The 27,373-nt window shown below is 42.4% G+C and overlaps 2 protein-coding genes across 11 annotated transcripts in view; one reads left to right on the top strand and one right to left on the bottom strand.

Annotated features, from left to right (window-relative positions):
• Positions 1-471, bottom strand: part of iyd (iodotyrosine deiodinase) — a 42,521-nt gene extending 42,050 nt beyond the window's left edge. The window contains exon 1 of the mRNA XM_030405146.1: positions 334-471. The gene's annotated coding sequence lies outside the window, so the exon portion shown is untranslated. The remainder of the gene's footprint in view (positions 1-333) is intronic.
• On the top strand, positions 338-27,360 carry map7b (microtubule-associated protein 7b). Of its 10 annotated transcripts, none has more exons than XM_030405139.1 (20): positions 338-473; positions 13,719-13,877; positions 14,002-14,079; positions 14,710-14,873; positions 15,721-15,838; positions 16,312-16,413; positions 16,875-16,985; positions 17,736-17,831; positions 19,165-19,284; positions 20,430-20,602; positions 22,211-22,350; positions 22,619-22,851; positions 23,010-23,160; positions 23,252-23,423; positions 23,508-23,612; positions 23,695-23,745; positions 23,838-23,871; positions 24,388-24,502; positions 24,592-24,770; positions 25,447-27,358. In XM_030405139.1, the coding sequence occupies exons 1-20, from the start codon at positions 428-430 to the stop codon at positions 25,455-25,457; spliced, it is 2,358 nt and encodes a 785-aa protein (XP_030260999.1). In that variant the 5' UTR covers positions 338-427; the 3' UTR covers positions 25,458-27,358. The 10 variants fall into 10 exon arrangements, with proteins under 10 accessions (XP_030260999.1, XP_030260993.1, XP_030260994.1 ...); XM_030405133.1 differs by lacking the exon at positions 338-473 and adding an exon at positions 4,969-6,113 and having other exon boundaries at positions 24,391-24,502; positions 25,447-27,360; XM_030405134.1 differs by lacking the exon at positions 338-473 and adding an exon at positions 4,971-6,113 and having other exon boundaries at positions 20,454-20,602; positions 25,447-27,360.
• The last annotated feature ends 13 nt before the right edge of the window (positions 27,361-27,373 follow it).

Here is a 27,373-nt window from a genome sequence, read left to right as displayed (position 1 = left end):
GACCTGACACTGTGTAGTATCACTTGTACACCTTGCCACATCTCAAGTTTATCAAGCAGTCCCTTTTTTTCCCCAGTCAGTATTGATATCATAATTCACACACACTGGCTAATCTCTTAGCTAGCTGGGCAAGACTGCAACTCCTACACAGTAGCAGCTAATGCTAATTAGCCTCTAAGGTGCATTTCAAGCCCAAAATGATGCAAATGTATTGAATGACTCAGACTAATAGTGTGAGAAAGCTGTATTCTGCTTCTCGTATGTAATTATAACACACTGCTATGAGTTTATTGTAGTTTTTAGTTTAGTTATTCGCCGGTGTCGCACCCCCACCTGTCCGTGGGAGGGTGCCCGGCCTGCCTCAGGATCACTCCGGCAGGTCCCCTCGGGTTCCTGCCGTTGATCCTCTCAGCTGACGTCAGGAGAAATGGCGGACCAGGATGGCAGCGACGCATCTCCTCCCGAGTCCCAAGGTGAGTTCCCACCGACAGCAAAGTTTACTCTCACAAACTTTTTTTTAACACCGACGAGCTGTTATTCAAGCTATTACGTGCCGGGTCGGAGGAAAGTGTTTCGTTTGAGTTTGTCCGTGTTTGAACGCTGAATGACGGGGAGACTGAAGTCCTCGGAGCCGGGTCGGTCACGGGAGTGGGATTAACTATCAAGCGACTCACCCAACAGGTTGCTGTACGTTTGTTTCACAACTTTCCCCCCCTCTGAACTACACAGATATTGTCAGTTTTACGGTTGTCGTCGTCACTGTCGCCGGCAGATATTTTGAGCTCCTCAGACACCTGTTGCTGACATTTTGTCACCCGGTCGCGGCGCTCCTTCAGTTTGACGTGACAGGTGAAGTCTTGACGTGACCAGAAGCTTTGCTAGCTAGAAGCTTTGTGTCTTCAGGCTACAACTTTGTTCTCTGGCTGTTACAGGTGTTTAAAAAACATATTTAATTTCGTCCACACAGGTTTGGACTGGCCTGTGATTACCCCAAACTTATCTTTAACTCTTGATTACTGCGCACCTGCGACCTAAACAGTAAATTAATGGCGGTGTCATTTATTAAATTAACGTTAGGACTGAAAATGGCCTCTCACAGCCTCCATACAGTACGCTTTTAACCTCTTTTTGTGTTGGGCTCTTGTCTGGTTTCATGTACTTTTAATCTCAATCAATTAGCAATGTAAAAACCTTAATGTAAAAGCAAATAGTGGTGTTTCTATCATTTTTTTCAGTGTTTGAGCTGCTGTCAGTCAATTTTCAATTGTTAAAAAGCATCAAAGCTATACCCACTTATCACCAGTGGTGTCGCCAGAATCACAGAAACAAGAATATTGTGGGTAATCCATTTTTAAAAACATTTCTAATTAAATTTTTCATCACAAACAGGGCTGATTCAATTTCTGCAGCACAGTTCTCTGATGTTCGGAGAGTTGAATCGTGTTTGCATGTTTCGTCTCCGGCCAGACCTCGCTTATATAAAATGATGACACAACAGGCTGTTTTCAACTAGCTGTTAATTTGCCAAACGCCTCCGGTGACATCACTGTTACATCAGATCAGTGCAACCATCAATGTCGACAAACTTGACGCCATCTCCGCCTTAAGATGCTCTGTTGTTGTTGCTGAGGTTTTCGATGTTGCATCCGTTTCAGAACATGAGATTAATCATTGAATTTATGAAGTCAGCTTTTGAATTCTGCATGGTCATTGGCTAATAGGGGCGGGACAAAATATCAATAAGGCAGTAGATCATAATGCTTCTGTTTGCCATACAATTATCAATACAATGGCATGATGTATCTGTATTTTTATTAAAACATACAGGTACTGTAAACAAAGACTTGACTGGCCGGAGTCACTACTTCATAACTGCTTGTGGTGTGAACTTCAGTAAACCTGATTTGCACTGTTTTACTTTCTGGGAGTTTTGCCTTTTGCTAGTTCTTTCGGTTTACATTGGAATGTATAAGTTGCAGTGTGTGTGTGTGTGTGTGTGTGTGTGTGTGTGTGTGTGTGTGTGTGTGTATATAAGAAGTACTAAGACATTATGCACTTTTGTATACACTGTTTGATCCCTGTTCATATCAAATTCTGTGACACCACAACACAGTAAATAAATGCATAATTCTTGCTCTTTGCCTTTTTAGGGACATTTTGTACTCATCAGTTAGACAGATATCATGGTGTATCTTGAGATGATTGTCTTGCAATGCACTGATTATCGCCGTAATGTGATTCTATCGCTATTGGGGACAAGGTAATACTAATCATATCATAATCTAACCCAACATGTTTCACGAGGAAATGTGCTGGTTTGGTTAGGCTAATCAGGGTGAAATTTGCATCAGAAGGTGAGCTATACAAAGGCAAGCTAGTTTAACTTTTACATTAACTGTTAAGAATAGATGTTTTTTGTCAGATAGGTCGCTTGTCACAGCATTTTAGTGCAAGTATTCAACTAGGAACCCCATTTCAGATGTTAAAAGATTGAACCATTTATCTACAAATGGTTGCACCAAGTGCAGAAAAACAGGCTCTATCATTTTACCACACTGAGCGTCATCATCCTTATTCACCGTCATTCCCTACACGGTTGAGTGGGTGTGTCACTGAGTTTATCAAGTAGGCCGCAGGGATTTTTTTACCGTTTGATCTGTCCCCAACTCCTCCAGAGGACTCTAATCTATGCTGTCCTAGAATCATCCCAATTGGATGCAACTTCACTGGATGTTACGCTAAATTTAACATTTCTCCTCAGAAATAATCATTGAAAATAAAAGGGCAGCTCACCGTGTTGGCTTGAAAAAGCTTTTAATGACAAACAATTAACAATTAGTAGACTTAACATTTGTAGGATTACAGTAGCAGCGTTGTTGTTGGTTATTTTTTTTGCACTCCTCTCCATCAATATATTCGTCATCATCTTTCAACTTTCTCATGGATGAATACTTATGACAGTCTCAAGTGACTGTGCTGCAAACTCTTGTTGTCCTTTCCTATATTGTTATGCTTTTAAGCTTTCCAACCCTGCTGCCTGCCTAATATTCATAAACAACTTCCTTTCATATGCATTATTTATCTTTTATTCTCCTGCTGCTGTGAGCTTCCAGATTCCCAGTCCTTCACACCACTGCAACTTTGACCACAACACTGACACTGACTCTAATGTTTGGATCACTGTATTGTGGGATTATCAGCCGTCCTCTCATATCGGCCATTTTCCAGTATGTTGGCCCATAATATGCCTGCCCCAGAATGCTTTTTATGTCTTTTCTCAAACTGTGACAAAACCAGTTTTCATATCTCTTTCTATATCAGCTGACTAACTGATTCTTATTGGTTGCTACTGCGAGACACTTCAGAGCTCAGTTATGTTACCAGGTGTCAATGTGTCGCAGTTTTTCTTCAAATTTGCCTTGATTGGCAAGAAGCACAGCCTTCCCTGCAGCTCGTCTTCATGATTGTAATTCCTAATCTGGATAGTCACCTTTCTTTGGTCACTGTGTCGTCATGTTGTTGATTGTAGGATTGTCTTGTGTGGAGGTATCTTTGCACCAGTGGTGTTTTCTAAGGTTCATCAAAATTAGTTAACCCTATTTTTAAAACTGCCATTTTAGTTTTTTTGTGTTTTACACTGTTGAAAACCTGGCCCCAGCGTAGGACACAGGGATAAGACATAGCTTTTTGTCTTGGCCTATTCCTTGCTGTAAGATGAACTGCTTAGCTTTAAACTGAAACTTCTCCTGGCAAGAGCTTACCATTAATGTTTTTTTCTGACATTAGCGACCCATCATGTTCTTGTATCCTGTGCAACAAGAAAAATCAAGTATTTTATTTTGAAAACTTACTAAATTGATGCATTTAGAACTAAACTCATAATCCTTATCTACTAATTGCTTTGCTTTATTTCTTTACAATTAAGAATAAGGTAGGGTAAAGGCATTGCTAAATCTGTTTTACATTTGATCTGTTCTCATGTCTACACATACCCACAAGGTGTGAGAAGGGCGTGTAGCCTAGCCTATCCAGTTTAAGTCTGAGTGTAGGATTACAGCAGTACTCTATCCTGCGGGGACAAAGATCATATTGCTCTTTCATGAATACCGGGATGTGTGTTTGTGCAGCATGGGCTCCCGAAGGGAGATGGGGCAGCAAGTCTTGCCCTGGATGCCTTTATGCACCAGATACATATTTAAAAGAATTGTGAATCAGATGAATTCTTTAATAAATGCTAGTCTGCACTGAGATAATGTCTATTGGGAAATTTCCAATAGTTGACTTAAATGTAAGGCCAGCTACAAAGAGTGCACCTGCACTGGGTGTCAGCCAAGGTGCCTGTCAGTTGTGTCTTTAATCATTTCGTTACGTGGCTGTTCTGAGCCACAGCGTCTTAGTGGCAGGAAGACTCAAGCTGTCATACTGCGTGTTTAATCTTTGTGTGTATTTGCTTTGGTAGATGTGAGATAAGCAAGCATAGTCACATGCCACATGGTTGTTCAGGCTGATGTTTGCACTGTTATTGGACAGGCCTCCAATAATGTGGCTTATAATAGCAGTGATAACTTTATTATCCCATAATTTCTCCCTCCCTCCCATGACACCGGCCCTGCTTTCTGTCTCTGCCTGGTTAAACTGCTCAGCATGTCTTTGCTCCTTATTTCTCACCCTTCATATCCAGTGCATTTACACATGCAGTGTCAGTGTTTGAAATGAAAATGATGCACAAATTCAAGTCTGACAATCTGAAACTGCAGTGCAGCTACAACAGTACTGCTCATATGAATGCTGATAAGGTGAACTTATGTGTTTTTGTATTCCTGTGAGGATCCAGCAGGACATGATTTTCATATTTACCATGTCAAATAGCTGGTGGCTCTTTAAGTGGAGAATGGGGCGGGGACATATACCATGTGCTCTATGAGCACACCCCTTCCAGAGAGGCAGTTCCAGTACTGCATTGTTTGGTTTGGTGTGTGCATAGGCGTGCATCCCTAGTTATGTGTGTGTGTATGTGTGTACATTAAATTAAATTGTGCCTGTCCTCTGCTGTCTCACATCCACTGCGTCAGTGGTCCATGTGCTGCTGTTGTCAGGGAAACCCTTAACCGGTACCGGCTCACCTTCCACCGCTGGATTCCTACTGAATATTTTAACCGCCCTGCTGCCCTCTTTCACCCACGTTATCTGTGGGTCAGTGTGTGTGAGCGCACTGTACAGCCAGTTCCTGTGTGATGTGATTCTTCTGACAAGTTTGCCTTTGCAGAATAGGCCTAGCAAGAGAGAGGTGAGGAGGGAAAAGAGGGGCTGCAGTAGCAGTAGTGACAGCAGCAGCAGCATCTCTTGAGGAGAGAGAGAGTCAAGAGAAGTGCAATTTCTCTAGCTCTCTACCGAGCCAGTCGTATGGATTAAGTCTTCTTCTCTAAGCCAGACAACAAGAGCTCATCCTCAGACCCTGTCGCACTCTCTGGCTCTTCCACTCTTTCTCGATGCCTGGCACTGCCATCGTGGGCAGTGTGGACATGGCACAGTGAGCAGCTCTGTTTGTCTCTCTTTCACACTCTCCCTCATCTCATCTCTCTGCACCTTATTCTTTACCCTTTCTTAACCTTTCCTCTCATCTGCCACATTTCATAGTTTCATCTCTTCCATCTCTCCTGCCCTTTTTGCTCTGCCCTCCATCTCTCCTCCTCTCTCTCTTCTTTCTGCTGCCTCAGACACAGAGCAACAATGTGCATGCAGAGGAATTAGCTGTTAGCATTAGCTGGAAGCTGTCTACATCTTCACTGAGAAGAAGACTTTAACGGGTGGCCCCATCTATCACCATCCTTGCGCGTCGACCACCAACCTGCCCCCCCCCCTCCCCCCCCCATCACTGCAGGGTGGGATGGGCAGGGGTTGGGTGAGTTAGCCACAGGCTCGAGGGTTAGCAACAGGGCAGGCGATGCCAGATAGTAAAGGACAAGAACAAGGAAGAGGTGGAGGTGGGAGCTCAAGGGGCAAGCGGAAGCTGAAGAAGGGAGGCAGCCGTTCAGCCATCCCGGCTCTCTTCACCATCAATGAGGAAGATGAGGGGCAGAAACGGAGAGATGCTTACAGGAAGAAGAAAAAAGGTATGGAAGGAAATGATTGAGGGAAACTGACAGGGATGGTAAGTGGAGAGCAAAATTAACTTGCACACTCTGGTACTTTGTGCTGTTTATTAAATTTTGCATGTGTGTGAGTGAGTGTGTTAGGGCATTAATATGTGGGACAGAAAGGTAACTGGGGCAGGGAGATGTTTAGCCAGAGAGTGAATAAAACATCAGAAAGAGTGGAGCATTAAAAACAAGTGTACATGTGTATTTGTTAGTAGGATGGTAGTGATGAATATGTGTGCCAGGCTCTGGGATAGTAAGAAAGTAATTGTGTTACATTACTTTATATCTATGTGTGCGTGTGTGTGTGTATGTGTATGTGTAGTGTTTGCTCTTGCAGAGGAAAAGTCATCTTAACCATCAAGCTCAGCCATTTCGAGACGGGTGGCTGACAAGTCTGATGAGAAAGCAATGTGTGTGTGTGTGTGTGTTTGTGCGTGAAAACTAGCTGACAAGGCAAGATTAGGTCAACACAAGGGCAACAGATGAGAGTGAAGGTGCAGTCCACTTCACACGTGTATGCGGTTGTAATGCATCAGTAAGCAGAGCGGTCAGTCAACAGGACAGTGTGTGTCTGCAGTCACAGCGGGTGTAAATGTGCAAATGGATTTCACCAATCTTCTCTTGTTCTTTTGGGTTTATTTCCAGAACTTCTAAAATCTGAAATCAGAAGAATTCTCATTTATCTGTTCAGTCATTATAGATCTTTTCATACAGTGTCGCTGAGTCACATTTCCAGGGACAATTGGTTTCAGTAACCCATTTCTCTCTGATTAGGATTAGGGTCTAAAGAACTAGAAGTGAACTAAAGGGAGTGGAAAATAGCTATGAGCAATGTTTTCTGTGTATTGTAGTATTACAGTCTGGGTCATAAAGGCACTGGATTTGTGTTTTGGGCCAATCAACATGAATAAATTGGACTTCTCAAGGTCCATCTGAATTGGCAGTGTGCCATGATGCAAGCGAGAAACTGTTAAGCGCAATTTTTACGTCCTCCTTGCATCTTTCTTTTTAAAAGTTTTACTGTTGCCATTTTAATGTTTAACTTGTAAAGGTAGGATTTGGTCTTTGACTTCAGCCAGGAAGGCAATCAGTGACAGAAATATAAATTTTATATGATTTTTCACTTCATTCATGTACACTTAGTCTGCAGTCTTACTCCAGATGTTAGCTAACATGACTTAAGTATTTGCATCTGCACCAGCTCTATAATGTAATAAGGACAAGACATTACTCTCACACTCAGGCTTTGCAGTTTTGTCACGGGGCGAGCACTTAAATCATAAATAATTGAGGAGAATAAACCGAGGGAAGAGGGAAAATGAAGAGATGACTGAGAGTGAGATCTTGCAGCGAGCATGATCTCAAAGTATCAGGTAACTGCTAGGTTGTTCAACACTTTTTATTTAATTTTAAATGCTGTGAGACTGCCTTTTATTTAAAAGATGCAAAGTTTAGGTCGTAGTCAACAAACATCATTCAACCTAAGTCTTTAATGATCAAGAAAAGTTTGGTCTTCATCACTGAATGTGCTTTGCGAGGTGTGGAATACAGTCTTCAGTATTTGAGAGGATTAATTATGTTAATAGTAGTTTGGATGAGCTGAGATGGAGTTTTGATTGACATATTGAGTAAACGGAAATCTATGACTTTGTCATCTCAGACTAAATCTGATGCAAATACCAAATAATTGTTAAAGACAAGTTGCAAAACAAAGTTCCTACCAACATTACTTCTTTATCAAGCCATCCTGTAGAAGAGATGGCAAAACTTCAGCATTGGGCAACAGCAGTGTCTATTATTCATGGCCCTGTTGTCAGAGCTATACTGAGTGATAGGAGGTTTGTCTAGAGTCACCCTATCACCTGAGCTGAAAATTGTACCTGCCATGTGCAACAAATGCAGTTGTACCCTCCTCTCAGGCACCTGCTATCCAGGCCCGACTGCTCGTCCTGGGGCTAGAAACGAGGACTCCCACCCCCTGCCCTCGTTGCCTCTCTGTTGGCTGGAGCTTAGCGTTTAGCTTAGCATTAGCAGCGGCTAATCCTCTCAGGCTGCAGGGGAGGCATGAGCGGCACAGCGAGCTCGCCTGCTACCCACTGGCCCGGACAGCACAGCATTAATCGCTAACTCTGACCATTTAATCTGACTGCCAGTGAATGCAGATAGACTGGGGGTGGGGAGCACACCAGCACTACGGGAGGGAGGGGCAGATTAAACAGTCACACTCTCCCTATGTCTCACTCTCTGTCTCTTTTACACACACGCATAAACACACACATTTATGGACAAAAGGATGGGGGTTGGACAGTTGCCACAACCTGTCTCACACTCAGTCGGCTCTCAGCGACAGTGTCACCGACCAGAGCTGACCCCTCTCTCCTTCTCCCTTCCAGCTCTCGCCTTTATTCTGAAAAAGTAGCATTTCGGGTGGTCCCTTTTTTTGGGGTTGTTTGGTATTGCTTCTTTTTGCTTTTTCCCTCGTTGCCCTCGCTGCACCATGGACTTTGGATTCAAGCTTATCTTCCGCTGTGTAGGATGTTTTCAGGAAGTAGGAATGTTGATTCTGGCCCTGCAATCCGGCTAGTCGGAGTGGGACGACAACCAGGGGTTAAACAGGTCTCATCCTGGTATTGACACCCCTGGAATCATGAGCCAGAATCCAGGTAAAGTATTTTTGATTTGATCCCAGGAATTCCACATATTTAACTGATAATGGGCACAGGTTCTACAAGCTGTTTGTAGTAAGTGAACCGTGAAGTCTTTAGATAACAAGACAGTTTTGGTTTGGTTCTCTCTTCTAAAATGACACATGGCTGTGATTTTGAAGTATGGGCATTTAGTTTGAAGTAAAGTGCATTTAAGTTTTGGGGCTGATGCCAATATCAGTAGTGGGAAGTAAAACATTTTGGTATTAATGTATTGACACACATTTTTGCAGTGAAATGTGATAAAATACTGGTAGATATTACTTGGCTTATATATTGGTCAGGCTGTAGTGTTTACATCCACTCAGGATGATAAGTGTATTTTTATATGTAGTTCTCAGGCATCAAGAAGGGATATGAGTCCCACACTGTCTACCCAATATGGATTTGAAAACCCTGAAAACTCTTCATTGTTTCTGTTTAAATCCATTTAAAGTTTAGAAGAATTTAAAGTCTTTCAATGCTGTTTTTTTCATTGAATATAGAAGTAGCTCATGTATTGTATTGGCATGGCAAAAGGTGGTCTATGGAGGTTCAGTGATGGACATTTATTACTGGGCGCTGGCACTATTCTCCAAATATAATTGTCTTTGGTGTGTTTGCAAAGGCAGTTAAATGGCAGTCTAGTGTACACAAGCAAATATGCCTGCTGCTATTTGAGGCTTGTTTGCTTAATGACCCTGTCAACAGATGGACGAGGCTGAGAGAGGCAACAGAGGACACACATTGCGTGTGATGGAGCATTAGAAGACTATGAACCATTGTGTAAAAGTTTTTTTGATAAGTTCAGTTAGATGCCTGTCAGACAGTGCAGTGACCGAAGCCAAGCACTTGGTTTTGGCCCTAAATCTGCCGTTTTGGCGAAGGCAGATGAATTATGGATGATTTAGAAAGTTAAGCTAGTATGTTAGTGTAGAGATTGAACCCTTGCATTACAAGTAAAAGGCCTGATGTGAACTGTGAGTACATGGATCCAGGATAGAGTCCTAGTCTAACCACTGATTCATTCATTTCTATGACCATTTTCTCCCTTAGTAAGGCTTGATTTATTTAAGTCACTCACTCTTTAGGGTTACCAAACTGAAACCCCATGCTGCCCTTTGACTTCAGCTGACCTTTTCTATGCATTATGCCCTTAAGTTCACAACTCTCTTTTGATTTGGCAGGCTCTGTCTAGGAAACTAGATGATATAAAATAGCCACATCGGCCTTTTTTTTAGGTTCAGTCGAATTGAGGCTGCTACTGCTGCATCAGGCCTTTATTCAGCGAGAAACATCCTGTGTAGAGCCAAGCTGTGGAAGGACTTAAGGGTTATTGATGAGATGTCACCTGATGAAACCTTATTATAGATGACTGATGGGTTGCCAGAGAGATGGTTGGTTCATCAATCTGCCACTTTGGAATCCAAAAGTAATGACAAGATGTGCATTTATTGTCTATAACAGTCATGTGCTTCTCACATAGTGTTGTATCATTCGCACAAATGATAACTATCACACACCTCTGACCACAATCGATCGATAAGGGTACATCTGGCTATTATTGAACTTGCAAGTAATGTGAATAGGGGCCACACTATCTCACACAACTGTTGTTATGTATGCTTGCTTTAATACAAATGTCTGTTTTTCTTCATGTATCATCACCACTTCCTGCTGCAGAGATCCACATTTCTTCCTAGAATCATTTCCAGACGGTTTCTGTGGAAGTGGGATTGTAGATTATACATTTATGCTGCTGATCTGAGAAAACATAACTAAGTTATGAATTCAGTGTAAATAGTACAGGTTGTTTTTCCCCTCTTGACCCAATTGTCTCCGTCCCTCTTGTTCTTGTCTGCGTCTTTGTGTTTCTGTGCCAGACATTTAAAAGAAGGGAATTGTTCCTTATCCGTGTGGCTCAGAGTGTCCCCAGCTCTTGTCAGTGAAGTGCTCCAGTTCAAGCTGTCAAACTGAGGAAAGTGGCTCTGCCTTCAGCCTGTCACCGCTGGCTTATTGTGTAGTGGCCCACTCAGCTTGTCAGAAGGTCCACTTCATCATTCACTAGCTAGAAGTTAACTGGAATAAGTAGAAAGAATTCCTCATTGTGTTTCTTTTTGATGTAGACTAATGGTCATATGACCTTGTGTGGAAGTTGCTTGATAAAGAGCCACTGGATATATGACATGATTATTTGAATTGCATCCTGTCTGCATTGTTATGGTCTTGAAAGCCATTGACAAATCTCCAGTATAGTATTTGAGCACAGCACAATACACTCCTCACTCAATGAGCTAATGATTTTACGGGAAGGAATACATCGACTAGACATTATTGGAACACTGCCCAGCCCAGCCTTTCCTGTTATAACAATAGCCATGATAAAAACCAGATTCCAAGGCTGGTGCACCTGAGGCATGGTAGACCTGTTAATACTTGTGAATGTGCACACATCTGCAGATGTCCCACATGCAATACTTCTGCAGCTATGACCTCATGTCTTTGTCCAGCTCCTTTGTGATTCAGCGTACAAAATCTCAGTGTCTTCGGGTGGATACAGCAGAGCCAGTTTAGATTTATGCAATTTCTGCCAAAGTGTGAATCATTTTTGTTTTCTTGCCTTTTATTTGTTGCAGAGGCACCAAAATCCAATAAACTCAAATGTTGCTGAGCACTGTCACAAAATCATATACTCTCCATCACTGCTTAATCCATCTGCTGTGATGAGGGCCATGGAAGCATTTTAAAGCCAGGAAAAAGCTATATGTGTTGTCAAATATATAATTAGTTTTATTTGTTAGGAAGAGGAACAAAAAGATTTGGTCCATCTGAGGTCATTATCTGTTATTAGAATGTTTCCAGAATCTTTATTTATTAGTTGGGATTTTCCTTTAATATTGTATTATATGGATAACATTAGCATAACATGTAGCTTGATTATCATACGGGCATGTCTGATCACACAAAAACTCAGCTGAGTTGGTAAGTCAATGTTGGCTTTGAATAAGGCAGAGTAATGGAGGATCCAGTTGAAGTTGTGATTGTTGCATTTAAATGAATACAAATTAGACCTCGAGCCAAGATGTTCATTAAGGTATAGGAGACCACTGTGGATGTAAAACTTGTACTTTGCTCCTCACTGCCATTGGCCTCTTTAATTACCTGACTGAGCTTACACATCACTGAAGCCAAGAGATAAAGAAGCCAAGTAGAAAGATGTAGAATAGTGTGTGTAGCTTGTGCTATTTCAGGTAGAGTCCATGTGTAGTTTAGTCTAGGTCAGAGGGAAGGATTTAATTTCGTCTTCAACTTTCTGGGACAGATTGGTCTCTGAGGAGTCTTAACTCTCCCTCTCTCACCACGCTCTCACAAAGGAGGTGTTGAACACGTATTTTTGCACTCCATCGTTGCCTTTGCATATAGTTATAATTATTTTAGTTAATGTCGTACATCTGTCAGCAAATTTTGATCATGTTTGTCACTCTAGTACTGCCCGTCCTCAAATCCTTGACTAATTAAGCCAGCTTTTTATTTGGGACAGGCTTATCTGTTTCTGCATAAGGCCCGATGGTAAGCTCTGCGTCTGTGTCCAGGAGGCTGACCTGAAACTGCTGAGTCACCCTGAGCCTGAAGTACCATTAATCAATAGCCTAGCTCCGAGCCGAGTGGAAACACTGCAACACACCGGGAACATTTGAGAATCCAGGGAGAACAGTATATATTGTTTGAGCCCGTGTTGTTTCCTGTCAGGCTGCACTGCAGAGACCCTGCAGAGTTTGAAAGCACAGTAGAGGCAGATCATGCAGACTAACTGAAGATGGCTTACTTCACTCGACCAACACCTTTTTAATCAGATAACCTGCCTTGTTTGTTTTTTGCTTTTGCTTTCTTGTCTTTTCATAAATATATGACACGCTCAGCCATTCTATGTGGCATCTAGCATGGGTTACTCCTGGTACTGCACAAGTTCAACTCACAAACACTTGAATCATAACCCCCTTATGAAAACCTGTGTACGTGTCTTTAAAAAAAGGTTATGACCCGAACCAAATATGATGTGGTGTGTAAATGATTGAACTCTGTTGTTAGCATGAAAGAGATATTCAAATATTTTTGCTGGTGAGTGAAGCAAATCTACTGGCCATTTGAACATTTTATCAGCATCTGGCTGATGGATGAAGTTTATTTTGAGCCGTGGGAATAAGTGTTGTCTTTGCTGGTTTTTAAATGCTGCATTTCAGTAAAGTGATGGAATTTTCTGAACTTTTGAGACTCTTCTACTTGTTTTTATCATCCCTACAATATTGTCACAATATCTATATCGAGGTATTTGGTCAAAACTATCTGGACATTTGAGCTTGTCGCCCAGTCTCTTGCTTTTGAGGAGATTACAAAATACTGAGATATTCTCCATCGAGTTCATGTCCGTTTGTTCACACCTCGGTTTCTATTTGCCTCTGCGGGGTTCTTTTCCTTTTTGCAGTGTAGAGTTTCAAGAGTTATTCTAGTTATTCCACCGTTACTTGGGATAGAGAAAATGAATCCTCTCGCTGTTTTGGTTGCACAATGACAGACTTTAACTGTAAGACGACCCTCATTTTCCCAGGAAACATCGAGCCCAGCGGCAGGCCGTATAGCACATCAGTCTATATGTGGATGGTATCATTTAACCATTGTACTTTGCTGATGTGTAATAAGGTAAAGCAAAACATGTTGTCTCTTGCCATTGCCAGTTTGAGCTGTGGAAGATTATGAATGTATTTTTGGATGACAAGTCATTAAAACATTGAATCTTTCTGATGTGCAATTCTCTTCGTGTTTCTCTCTGTCTCTCTCTCGGTTTCTTGGTGGTCATTTTACCACTGACACTTGTATGGTTTGTTTTTCTTTCTAGCGTCTTACTCCCAGTATAGATCGGAGGATGGCAGAGCGTCTTCAGCCACCCGCCCTAGCTCGGCGGGCTCCGGGCAGACCTACACCCCCACCGTGACCTCCACCCCCACACCAACTCGCACCACCAGCAGCCCAAGTATCAATGCTTCCACCAAGACAGGTAAGTCACACTGGCAATCAGGGAAATAATTATACAAAGACATATTATACTACTGTATACTTCTGTCTTCACCAGTCTCTGTGGAGTCATTTATCCTGCTGTTTAACACTTGTTTGTGTTGCAGACTCGTTGATCTTCAACAAGATTGACGAGAGACAGAGGTTAGCCCGTGAACGTCGCGGGGAGCGTGAGAAACAGAACGGTGTGTATTCTTTAACTGCGTGTGTGACAGAGAGTAGAACGTAAATTAGTGCACAGAAGGCTTTAAAAGCGTCCCTCACTTTCTTTTTTGTCTTTCCCGCAACATATCATGGCTGAACTTGGTTGGTAGCTGTGGTGAAGTGCCCGTTTCACTGGTTGTTACATAAAGTCTAGGCTGAAGCCAGGCACCCCCAGTTGCCATAGCACCAATGTTACATAATAGGTCAGGCCATGGCACGGGGTTTAGGGAGGCTAATGTTTTGAATGTGTGTTTTTGTGTGAGGGTTTGAGTGACATGCAGCAACAAATGGGCTTTAGTAAAGTTGTGGCCTGTTTGTGTTTGTATGTTTTTGTCGCTGACGTGCGTTTATGTTCACAGTATAGTACAGTGGTCAAACCTCTGGCCCCAGCTGAGGGTCTGAGGGATTTAGTTTGTGTTGAGAGCTAAAGCCGAGTCACATGATCTACAGCTGACCCATCACACTGCTGCTATAAGCCTGTATGTGTGTCCATGCGGTATGTGTTTTAGCATATCACTATGTTTGTGTGCGTGAGCGCGTGAACACACAGATGCATGTGCATCAAGGCGTTATTATTATTGATTGTGTTTGTGTGTATGTGCGTGCATCAGCCATCAAGGAGGCCCAGTGGCAGGCGCGGGAGGAGCGAGCCAGGCAACACTATGAGAAGCAACTTGAGGAGAAGAAGAGAAAGCTGGAGGAGCAGAGGGTTAAGGAGGACAAGAGACGGGCTGCCGTGGAGGAGAAACGGCGGCAGAAAATGGAGGAAGACAAGGTGTGCCACACACGGCCCTGTACACACCCATGATTATGATCTTGTTACAAACATGCATGCATGCAAACCCTTTGTGTGCAACATATTTCTAAACCTCATGAACAGGCTTATAAATATCTACTTCTAGTGAACCACTGATACGCCCTGTGCCCCTTCCCTCTTTAGTCAGTTGGAGTTGAAACTTTCTGCTACTCGTATCTGCACACTTTATCCTAGTTTTTACTCATAAGCCCATATTACAGTCTTGATATAGAAAAACATGGAGGTAGTGTCTGTGTTATGATGTCACCTGTTGATTTCTGACAGGGTGCATTAAAGCTTTCATTTGGGCTTGATTTCAGAAGTTATCAAAGCTACAGTATGAAATACAAGTCATGACAAAGGCTTAAAGTCACGGTTGGAAATTAGATGAAAAGAGCATGTGGCAATCACTATGGCTGATTTTGATTGGCTGAGGCCTCAGTTAATCAAGGAATCACACCCCAAAACAAACAGCATTTCTTATTAAATCTCACTGCTGTGCTCCTGATGAAAATGTATGATTAACGAAAATAATTCATAAGACTGTAGTGTCTAGTACACAAATTGCAACAACCTAAAAGATGTCTTCACTTCCTGGGTGTTATTAATTCTAAGGACAAGTCTGAGATGAGCTCAGTGATTTCACTTTCATTTTGAGCTGGTTGCATTATCACAATTTGGATTGTATCTTCTATGTACTTCTGCAACTGGTGTCCATTCAGAGCTACACATTGCTTCAGTCTTTCAGCACTGCTTTTGCATATTGGGACGTTGTATTAATGCTGATTTTGTGACGATATTGTCGTTGTTGTTTTTGTGACTGAAGGCTCGTCATGAGGCGGTGATGCGGCGGACGTTGGAGAGGAGCCAGAGAACTAGACAGAAACCCAACCGATGGTCTTGGGGAGGGGCACTGAACACAAACACTCCCAGCACACCAGCCGGTACTTTTACACATCACACACACACCTATACACAATCATGGCAGTAACTCCCAACACTCTCAGTCAATTATTACAAACTATTGAGACACATTTTCTTGCCTTCCAGTCTCGCCGTTGATGTTTCCTCGTATTGTAGTTCTGCTTTTCCTCTTGAGTGTTTTAAGGTTCATTGAATACTTTTGATATCTCATCTACCCGATGTCTGACACTGTCTCTTGTGTAAATATGTCTGCCTGCCTCTGCGTGTCAGTATTGTTCTGCCGTGTTTGTATTTGAACTTTTCTGATCCCCTGCCAGCTGTTGTTACTGCTAACTCACGCCCTGATCTGCCTCTCCCCCTCTCTCTCTTTTTCTCTGTCCCTTACTCTTACCCTCTCTCACTTTCCCTCTCTCTTACCCTCGCTCTGGGATCTCCCTCTATCTCCTCTCCGCTCTTTGTTTCTCTGCCATTGTCCTCTTCCCTCCTGGTCCAGGTTTTGTCGAGTCGGCTTTCCTCTATCCACTCGACCTTGCTGGACTGGAGCACATGCAGAGTGCTTTCAGTTTCTACCGCAGATACGGAATGACCTCCCAATGTGAATATTATAGCACTGAGTCAGTTAGCCAGCCAGCGTTAGACTGCTGGCTCTAGCACTGTTACTGTACAAAACCGTTTTAGCTCACGGGCATTAGAGTAAATGTAGGCCAATGTGAATGGCGTGGTTAGTGTTTGTTGTTTTATTTGCATGTAGCAATCCAGTTTGTAACTTGAACATATAACCCAAGACACAGGATCATTCATTCAAACCATTTTAGCTTCATTTTATTAGACAACTTAAGATCCATTTAGCACTAATTCATTCTCTAATATTTTTCCCCCTTTAGCTACATGTTGGTAGTTTTTCCACATCTAACCACATTTAACAAAAATAGACTAGAGTGAACCTTCAAAGAGAGATTGCTGGATCCAGCTCTCTCTCTCTCTCTGTCTTCCCTAGTTCTGTGTCTTTTATATAACCATTAATTTGCTTTTATCATGTGTCTTCTTTGTTTCTAGATTCTGACAGACGGTCAGTGTCCACGATGAATTTATCCAAACACACAGACCCTATTATTACCAAACGCCTCTCCTCGTCCTCGGCCACACTCCTGCACTCACCAGACCGAGGTAATGAAAATGATCAATACACACAAATATCAAGATACAGTACACACTTTTGATGGTCTGTATTTGGCTGCATCTTCTGTCATTTGTGTTTCTTGGCAGTGTTGGTGCTCGTTGTTGTTTTATTTTATTAACTTTATTAACTAATGAACCATTAACTGAGTTCTGAGGGTACAATGATATTGACAAAAGACAGAATTGTACATAGGAGTAGGTCAGAATTTGGGGAAATACACCTCTTTCCTTTTTTGCAGAGATTAGTACCACTCGAATACTTTTATGGTAAATTTGAAGCTACAGCCAGCATTTAGCTTAGCTTAGCATAAAGACTGGAAACAGCTGGACCGACTGTGTGAAAGGAAGCCTACTAGCATATACAAATCTCACTGACAAACACGTTTAATCTGCATAAACAAAAAGTGTATCAGTGGCAAGTTGCGGTGTTATGTGAATCTTACTCACATCACCCTGAGGATGCTAGGCAGTAAAGACTCCAGGAGGTCATTGCACCCACACAAGACAAAGTAATGTCATAATCTGTTAGTTTTAGTAGGGTTAGTTTGTTATCTTTGGACGGTACCAAGCTTGCTGTTTCTTGATGCTAAGCTGACAGACTGCCTGCTGTAGCTTCAAATTCAGTCATCAAATAAATGAGTTGTGTAAATGTATCTCTTGATTCTCAGAGTATCAAACTATTCTTAAGTGGGACTATAACAATAAGATTACGTATCCTCTGATGTATGTTGCTGACAGGCTTACAGATGAGAACAGCCTCCTCCCCTGTCATTAGCAAAGCTCAGTCTAAACCCCGCCTACACCAAGGAAGGACCCCCCAGCACAAAAACACAGGTGTTTTCTGGGAATGTTTTGCAGTTTGGTCCATCATACTTTATGTTGCACACTATGAGATCATGGGCTGGAAACTGTTGAGAAATTTCAAAAAGGAATTGTGCAAAAAACCTTTTTCACTTCAACTGAGACAAAATTGATAGTCCTTTAATCGCAACATGCATACAATCCTCTTTCTTCTACATGCAGTTTTTAATCTGCAAATATAAACACGTAGCTTTGAACCTGGTTGACATTTATTTAATGGCCGAATTTAGACTTTAGAATTATATGACCTGCAATATTTATAGTAATGACAATCAACTCCAGTGTCCACACTCAGCTAATAGCATGCACTATACTGTATATGTGCATGCACCTCTGTTTGTTTCATCATAGGGATCAAGATTTTTTCTCCCCCCTCTAGCGTGACCCCTTTCTCTAATCCTCTGAAGATAATCTTTTTGTTTTTGTGGGAACACTGTAGTGCTGTTTTCATCCCAGCTTCAGCATCAACACCCACATTTTAACAATCGGACGTAAGCATAATTATAGACATAAATTCTACCCATGTGCCAAGTTTTATTCATGTTAGACAAACACTGAGAAACATCAGACACAAACCATTTAATCATTGCTTGAAAACAAGGTAGCGTAGATAAGATAATGGCTCCTTTGCGCAGTTTCCAGCCCAGTTGTGTCTTCGCCTCTAACTGACTTTTTAATTTATTTTATTCTGCATGCTCTGATAATAGTCACATTATTATCAGAGCTTGCAATGCTGCATGTTTTGCTTGATAAACTGTCCTTTGTCTCTTTTAAGTGGCAAATAAGGTTTTCATGAAGATTAATTTATCAACTTCTGGTTAATAAGCTGCAAATTTTGTACAACAACCCTACCCACGTATCAAGGACCCTGCATGCCCAAAGAATTTAACTTGCATAAAAGCGTTCTTGTATTAGTTTCCAGATTAATTCATAGATTTAAGTAAGTAAGTTTAAGTAAAGACCATTTTACAAAATGCAGATGCACCATGTCCTCTGTTCTGCACTGTTTATATGACTGCTCTCCTCCCTCTGTTTGCTCTTGGTTCACACCTCACTCCAGGCTGTTTGCTTCCCCTCATAATTAACAAACTGGTGCATGCAGGTGTAAGGTGTAACAGAGCAGCCTGTGCATGGTTACCACTAGCTCTTTCCTTCACTGCAAACCAGTGTGAGGAAAAGACTAGGTAACGTATACAGTGCTAGCGCATAATTTCTAATCTGCTTTGCCTGATTGATTAGGCTAATCAGTGGGCGGTAACTAGTTTAAGTTGTTATCAAAGCTCAAATGTTGCATGTGTGTGTCCAGGCCTGCGCCGTCTTCCATTGACGCCATGGGAGAGCAACGTGGTGAACCGCCTGCAGCAGCCAACACACTCCTACTTGGCTCGCAGCCGCAGCGCCATGAGTCTGTCTGGAGAGCAAACAGGTAACACACACACATCCCACATGGAAGACCCTCTTGGTTCCTGTGGGCAGCAGCGAGTGAAACAGAGGATTTAAGAGTGCACACCGAACAAAGAATCACAGCTCATGGTGCTGAAAGTATAAATGCAGTTTATATTCTGGTCTCTTGACCAGAGCAGTTTGGATGTTAATCAGATTTGGCCAGACTTAAAGCATTACACCGTCTGAAACTTCCTTCACCAGCCTGTATCAGGCACTCAAAGCTCACACGCACACAGACACATGCACACACAAAGGTACAAACAAGTAAGCTGTTCAGGAAGTATTCCTCTGCTGATATCATTCCTTGTCTCCTTCTATTGTTACCACGGCAACAATGGCTTTAGATTGTGTGTGTTTGCATGAACCCAACTCTGGTGTATTTCTGCCTGTTTGTTGTTCTTCTGTGTCTTTTTAATAATTACACTCTCTTACGCTCACACACACACACACACAAGAACTCACTCGTATTGACTCTCACGCAGCACACTGATCTTGTTTTTCTTGTCTACAGTGTACTTGCTTGGGAATTTTGCTGCATGCTCACTTCCTCGATGTGGTGTCTGCCTTTTAATGCATCTATATTTAGTAGTTTATTCTGGCTGAATGAAATCTTAGAAAGTAGAGATGCTTCCAACACTGGGACTCTTTAGAGGCTGGTTTGCCAAACCCCCTCCCCTAGGTTTAATAAAGCAGAAAGTGAACGGAATGTTTTCCATATTACATCCTGGCTTTGTTGTCACATATTACTCTCTAACCTGGCCAATCAACTTTACTAAATTCCTTTATTAAAAACGAAACACTAATATATTTGACTGATGGTTCCCAAGTGATGGTTGCAGTATATTAGCAGCTGTGCTTCCAGTCAGTAGCACTAATGTCTTCTCTCTCTCTTCTCTGTTTCTTCTTGGCTTCTTATCATCCCTTACAATTCTCCGCTGGTCCTCCCAAACTCTTGGCTTCCATTTATTAATTCCTCCTCCTCATTCCTTCCTCTCCTTCCTGATCTCTCGCTCTACGTGTTCCTGTTTATCAAACCCTTGCTGACATTCCATAAATCCTCACACTGTCCCTGATCCATACTTTCCTCAAAACACTTCCAAACTCTCACCTCGTACATCACCGTAGCCATGCCTGTGTGTCCTCGCTCAGTGTCCTGCCACCCCATGGGCTCCATGTCCTTTAAGGCCCTGCAGGCTCAGCCGCTTCCTCACTGCCGCAGCCACGACAGGAGCCTCAGCAAGGAGACGGCCTCGTCTTCTGCCAAGACTGCCCGCAGGAAGACCACCGGCGCCACACAGGTGGGTCATCAACCTCTAGAGATTGTTATAATAATGTTCTTTGTTCTTTTCCCCCTTGCTTTAATATTTTTGATCTCAATGTTGACACAATGATGATGCATTTGTTTTGGAGTGTTTCAAAATGCTCAAATTCATGAGTTATTTATGGCATTTTGCTCCTCTTCCTCTTGTCTTTCTAGCTGATAATGTCCCTGATCAGTCGCACACAATATATCAAGAGTATCTGTGTGGCTCTGCTCCTCTCTCTCTCTCTCTCTCTCTCTCTCTCTCTCTCTCTCTCTGTATCTCTTTCTCACACACACACACACACACACACACACACACACACACAATTTTTCCTCTCTGTCCATCTGTCTGTTGCTGCTGTGTCAGAGCTTACACCATTAAAGTCTTAGAAGGCGGGCATCTTCTGTACTTTTTATCCCACACAGTGATCCAGACACACATGTGTCAAGCATACGTGCACACAAACGCATTCATAATCTGGACCCAATCCAACATTTTTATTTATGTTGTTTGTTTCGGGCATGTCAATTCATAAGCATCACATTTCATCATTGTTCAAATAATACAACACACATGGCCGAAAGGGAAAAGCGGGAGAAGCCAAAGCTTATCAAGTCCCGCCCCCATTACCCACAGGATAAAATCTTCATCCTGATCTTTTCTTGTCTTTTGCAATTTACTTTTTTCTTTTCTTCTCTTTTTTTCTTTTGTTATGACCTTTGACAAAACATATTACAGCAGTAGCATACAGAGCTGAATTCAAGCTCTAGACAGTACATACAGATTACATGTGTGTCTGCACATGTGTCCATATTAGTCCATCATGAGTGAACAACAGTCTCATCTTATGGCCTCATCTTATAGCCAGGCTTGCCACAAAGTCAGAATATCCAATTGAGAGAGAGCAAAAGTCCAGTGTATTTATTATTTGTTGAGATGGTGTTGGGATGGTGTAAGAGCCCTTTAATGCATTTTCATGTTATTCATCAGTCTCCTCTGCAGCTTTTATCGCTGCTAGCTTCGCCATGTCCTCCCGATTGGTGGCTACATCAACTCGCATCTGTATCACGAAGTCGCGGATTGTTGAGATGTCAGAGCGTAACATAACAGTGATATACCAGTTGTAGCACTTACGTGCCATAATGTTTAGATCCAGTGTAAACATTGGTGAGTGTTGATGTGAGTTAAAGTTTGGCATGTCAAACTACAATCATTTCTACACCTTGAAGATGATAAATGCCTTGTAAAATGCTTTAAAGACGGTTGATTTATTGTTCTGTCAACAGTTACGGTAGGTTTTATTTTTTTATGTTGGTGTCGTGGCCTGATGCCAAAGGTTAAGCACGCCCAAAGGAAGGCTGTCTGATTCAAATCCTGTTACTGATCATCGTCTGCTGCTGTCAGTAGGACACCTGAGTCTGGGCAAAGTCTGTACCACCTGATTACTTTGTGTGTTGCTAAGGACACTTCTATAAAGCACTATTGTATTATTATAAAGTATGAGAGACATAATTCTGCTGGCATACTTGGGTCCTGTAAATCCTGCACATTTTGGGTAGTAATTTTTAATCTCTTGTTTCCTGCCATTCCCTGCAACAATAGGGCAAGGACCGTGACCATGTCAGGAAGTCATGGAGCAACCTGTCACTACCATTGGCTCCCATTCTTACTTTGCCCCCCAACAAGCGCTCGTCCTCACCAGGCAAAAAGACCAGCAAAGTGACAGCGACCTCTCCTGGCAGGTACGAGAACACAACTGAGGCCCATAAATAGATTGTCTGACAGGTTGGACTTCTGGATTATTGGAAGCAGGAAGAGGGTGTAACAGCTTTATAAGGTTTTGTGCAGCATTACTATGAGGGTGATGTTGGCATTTTTTTTTTAAGCTATGCTTATTTTAAAACTTTTAGGATGAAGGTAAAATGGATGATATCAGTAATCTAGGCACCATGAAAACTGTCCAAACACGGATTTTGATCAGCCAACTGCTGCTTTTCTGTCTGCACACAGACCTCCACAAAAGTCATCAGGGCGACCCCCAACCCCCAAGCTGCTTAAGTCTCCAGGAGCAGAGGACCCTGGAAATCTTCGTCCTTTCAGGATCACACCCGAGATCCCCCAGCCCACCAGAGCCCAAGGAGAGGAGGAGGAAGAGCGGGTCCTCAGTCCTCCTCAGCCGCGGCCTCAGCCGCTCGGGCAGAACAAGCCTAGTAGTGATCATATACCAGCAGCAGCATCCAGCGGTCAGTTAATTGAATAGCATAATTACATTTTTGTTTAATAGTGTGTCGTAAATGTTTTCTGTCCTGGCAGTGCTTTTAATATTTGGATGAACATTTTTGTTCTATTGTTTGCTATATTATCTGCTCTTAACTTCAATTTTAATTTTAATGCTTTTTAGAGAATATAAGCAGTCCCCCAGCATACAAGCCCTCAGCAGGCACCACAGATCCAGAGGAGGCGAGCCGAATCCTGGCTGAGAATCGCCGGCTGGCCCGCGAGCAGAGAGAGAGAGAGGAAGAGGAGCGCAGGCAACAGGAGGAGCAGGCGAGGTACGTTGGCTGAGCTGCAGTAAATATGAATGTGATCTGTGAGAGTGCAAGGAGAGATGGATAATATGCATCTGCATCCTTGACTGTACAGGTTAGCGAAGGAGGAGATGGCTCGCCGTAAGGCCGAGGAGCGAGCAAAGAGAGAGGAGGAGGCTCAGCGCCTGGCAGAGGAGAGGAGAGCGAAGGAGGAGGAGGAGGAGAAGAAGGACGAGGAAGAGAGACTTCAGAAAGAGAGAGAGGAGGCAGAGAGACTCCAGAAACAGGTCAGAGAGAGTGTACCGGTGGACTTGTGGAGGCATCCAAGAAGTCTGTCGTTCTCACAATAGGAAACTGTGTTTGTGTATTAGAAAGAGGAGGAGGAGTCTCGACAGAAAGAGGAGGCGGAACGACTGAGGCAGGAGAGGGAGAAACACTTTCAGAAAGAGGAGGCCGAACGCCTTGAGAGAAAAAAGGTGACGCATGTTCACACACATACGTCATTTGTCTTAAAATCCCTCAGGTGCAGTGCATGTAAAAGATCTTGTTTTCCAACAGCGTCTGGAGGAAATCATGAAGAGGACAAGACGTTCAGACACAGCAGAGAAGGTAACGCCTCTGAGAAAAATTGTATCTGACTAATCATGAAGAAGCGATGTTGTTCCTGAGTGTTCATTCTGTTTACTCTTCTCCGTCTCTAGAAAGTTGTTCCAAACAGGAATGGAGACAGTGCAGGTAACTTAATTGATCTCTTTTTTCAATCACACTTCTGTTAAAGAGACAGTTCACCCCAAAGTCAAAAATACATAGAAGTAAGAGTGTGTCTTCTCATGAAGTGGGTAGCTGTCTTGGCTAATGTCAGAGGTCAGCCAAGTGAAGAGGCCATTAATGTTTCACCCCGTGCTGTCACAAGCAGAAGTGTGAGCTTCTTGTCCATGTGTAGATGCAAACTTCTTTTTGCGCAGTGATGCGATTGGTGGAGAAAAATATTAGTTACGTGAAACTGCTCGAACAAGTAACTGGGTCATGATTTCTGGATAGAGACATTGCTGTTGCACCAGCAGACATCTCTACAGCCGCTATCTTAAAAACTCAGTATCTCAAACCAAAACAGTCTAGATGGATAAATAAACGTTTTTTGGGGTTTTTATTTTTTCATTTTGGGATGAACTGTCCCTTTAAATTATAACCACTGTAGTCGTTCAAATGATGCTGTTTCTGACTGCTGTGTTTGTTCTCTGTCATCATCAGCAGCTCCGAGTTCATCTGCAGTGACGGCGTCACCGACACACAACAGTAACGGTCGCCAACCTGACCCCAACCCGAACCCCAACAACTCCGAGCTGAGCCATCCTGACCTGTCCAGGTAAATGTCATGTAAATCCTCACACTGATGTCGTACATGACCGTACTGAAAGGAGAATTTAACAGATCCTTTCCGTCCTACGTTCTCAGGGAGAACGGGGAGTTTGAAGAGGTGATCGAACTGCCTTCACATTCCAGGCTGACTCCTCCTGAGGGAGAGGAGGAGCATCATGAGGAAGAGGAGAGAGTTCCTGTCGTAGCCTTCAGGGAGAACGGTCTCCTAAAGCCTCTCAGTGGAATAGAGGACATATCAGCCCAGCAGGGTCCAGGTCAATAAGCATCCTCTCTCTGCTTTGCCTCATCTTATTTCATTTGTCGTCATCATCACTTTATCCTCTCAATGATAATTGATGATAATTATAGGGGACCTAGTTTTCATTACGCATTTACTTTATTTTGAGAGTAGCACAAAGGGGCAAGCCTGTTCTGTACAATGACTAATTCATTAACTTGACTCTTGCTCATTATGTTCAGCTTTTGGTGTGAACCCTATTGTAGCATTATGGGAAATTTAGGATTGAATGTTTTTGAAACTTTCACCTACACTCAAAAAGAGGATATCTTGACTTGTGCTACATTCATTTTGACTGTCTTTTAATGGAAGTTCAGTACTTAGCCATCCATCCTCTCTTCTTCCTCTGAGCTTCACACACTGTACCCTCATTGTGAGCTGAATGGGCGGTTGGCTTCATTTACATTTGAATCTACATTTATGACGTTTGGCAGATTGTCCTATCACGAGCAACTGAAAATACCTGTCAGGGTTTAATATTACAACAATATTCAGTATCAGAGCAGGTGAACACAAACATTTGGCACTAATCAAAACAAACAAAACTGTTGTTTGTTTATTAGAGAGTTGAGATAATTTTTAAAGAGGTGATTTTTAAAGTACCTTAACCTTCATAGCAACTGCCACTAATCTATGTCATCCATGTGTTTTAGATGTTGCCTGATGCGCTGTTAGACCGAGATGATTCCACGCCCAGAGAGACAGGAAGTGAGATGGTCAGAGAGGGGTAGCACAGAGCTGTACAAAGGAAGGACTCGCTGCGTCAGAGCCAGGACCCCTCCAGAGGTTTTACTTACTTTGTCACGCTACAGAAGAGCACCGCGGCCACTTCCCAAAGATGGTGTCTCCTCCAAAGATCTCCTTAAAGCGTCTCCAGAGAGAAGTTACTGTCCCCCTACAAACTGTGTGGGGATCAGACCTGCCTCTCTGTCTCTGACCATAATCACACTTGGTCATAATGTTCTGTGTACAGCCCCAAACTACCCCTCATTCTGAAGTGAATGTCCTGAAGTCACAGGAGGCCATTGAGCACCTGTTCCATCATGTGAATCTCTTGAGATGTGTGTGTTTATGTCTGTGTGTGTGAGAGAGAGAGAATGAGAGACTAATAATAATGTAAACTGAGATCAGCTGTAAAGTCTTCAGCCGTGATACTTGAAGAGTTTTTTTTTCCCCCGTCGCTGTAGAACACACTGTAATCAGACTGATAAACTCAGTGGCGTTAAAACTGGAACTCGCTCAACAGGCTTTGAATTACAGGGTTTCATTAACGCGGTTTGCTCTCTTTGACTGGAACCTCCTAATTCTCATGTTTCTATTGAAACGTTAGAGAAGAGATGGGATGTAGGAGTGCATGAAGTTGTATTAAGCCTACAGGAAAGTGTCATGTAATATATTTTTGCGGTGTCTACAGTGTTTAAGACTATAGGTTATTACTGGGGTGAGGCAGGGGCACCTGGAGCTCAAGTTAATGAGAAAATGAAAATACTGTTTTCTCAGAAAAACTGAGAATTAGGGTGAAAACTACTGATTTTTTGTTTAGTTTTATTTAATTGCTGTACAGAAGAAATGTGATTCTTTGTTTTCGTCCTCATCCTGTCTTTGCTTTCTGTTCAAATTAAGAAAAAAAGAAACTCTGCTTTGACGTTAAGTCCTGCTTTTTTCCTTTTCAATAGTTTACCCCATCGATGCTGCATCGTACGGTGTTGAAGGACACAGCCGCCTTTTGTCAGAGATTAACCTTTGTTTTGGCCCGAGTAAATAAATTAAGTTTAATTAAGTTTGTGATGGTAACTCTGAAATAATCTGATTAATTTGATCTTTTTTGATGAAGGATTTAAGAAGAACTGCTGCTAATTTTGATGTTCCTTTGCCTTACCGCATCATAGGAAGAATGAGGTGACTTGTCTGTACTCAGTGAAGATACGCATTCCCATATGAGCTTTGACATTCTGGCCACATGCCCGAAATATCCGGAGACTTCCTTTTCTTGATTTACGTTGAAAGTATGAAATGTTTGTCTGTTCTATCATCATATAAGAGCTATACTGTCAAACAATTTGTCCTTTTTATAACGCTTTTTTTGACAGAAAGACTAACGAGGGATTCAAGTAAAACACTGGAACCCAAACATTACACCTGACTCTCAGTACTGCTGCTCCCTTAGCATTTGGTTTGAAACCTTTGCACTTAGTTTCCTCTTTGTTGACCCTGATGGAAGGAAACCTCTGAAGGATTACATGTCTTGATTATGTAGTGCTGGTCTTTACCAGTAGTACACAGCATGCTGTCATCGACACGGTGACTTGACATTGCTCGCAAATAAATTGCTTTAACGGAAGCAAAGTCCCTTGTAAATGACATTATACATAGATATCCTATAAATTATGTTTAAAAGTCGATATATTTTACTAAGACTGACCTCGAGGCTTTGGAAAATAATAAGCCCTTTTCTTCAGATGAGGGGCTGTGGGATGAGATCTTTGAACCACTGTAAAGCTGAAATCACTGTACAACTGTTGCAGCTATACTGTTTGGCAAGTAAATAAAACTTTTTGAACTGATTACCTATTCACTCAT

This window comes from Sparus aurata, chromosome 22 (assembly GCF_900880675.1).
Source record: "Sparus aurata chromosome 22, fSpaAur1.1, whole genome shotgun sequence".
Taxonomy (NCBI): Eukaryota; Metazoa; Chordata; class Actinopteri; order Spariformes; family Sparidae; genus Sparus; species Sparus aurata.
Note: the sequence above shows the minus strand (reverse complement) of the source record. Positions and strands in the feature narration are given on the sequence as shown.

Bases quoted from the DNA above. Each gene is read 5' to 3' on its own strand.
- map7b (XM_030405132.1), top strand. From the start codon at position 5,945: ATGCCAGATAGTAAAGGACAAGAACAAGGAAGAGGTGGAGGTGGGAGC. The intron at 19,285-20,429 runs GTAACACACACA...ACATCACCGTAG, and splicing joins TCTGTCTGGAGAGCAAACAG to CCATGCCTGTGTGTCCTCGC. The intron at 20,603-22,210 runs GTGGGTCATCAA...CTGCAACAATAG, and splicing joins AGACCACCGGCGCCACACAG to GGCAAGGACCGTGACCATGT.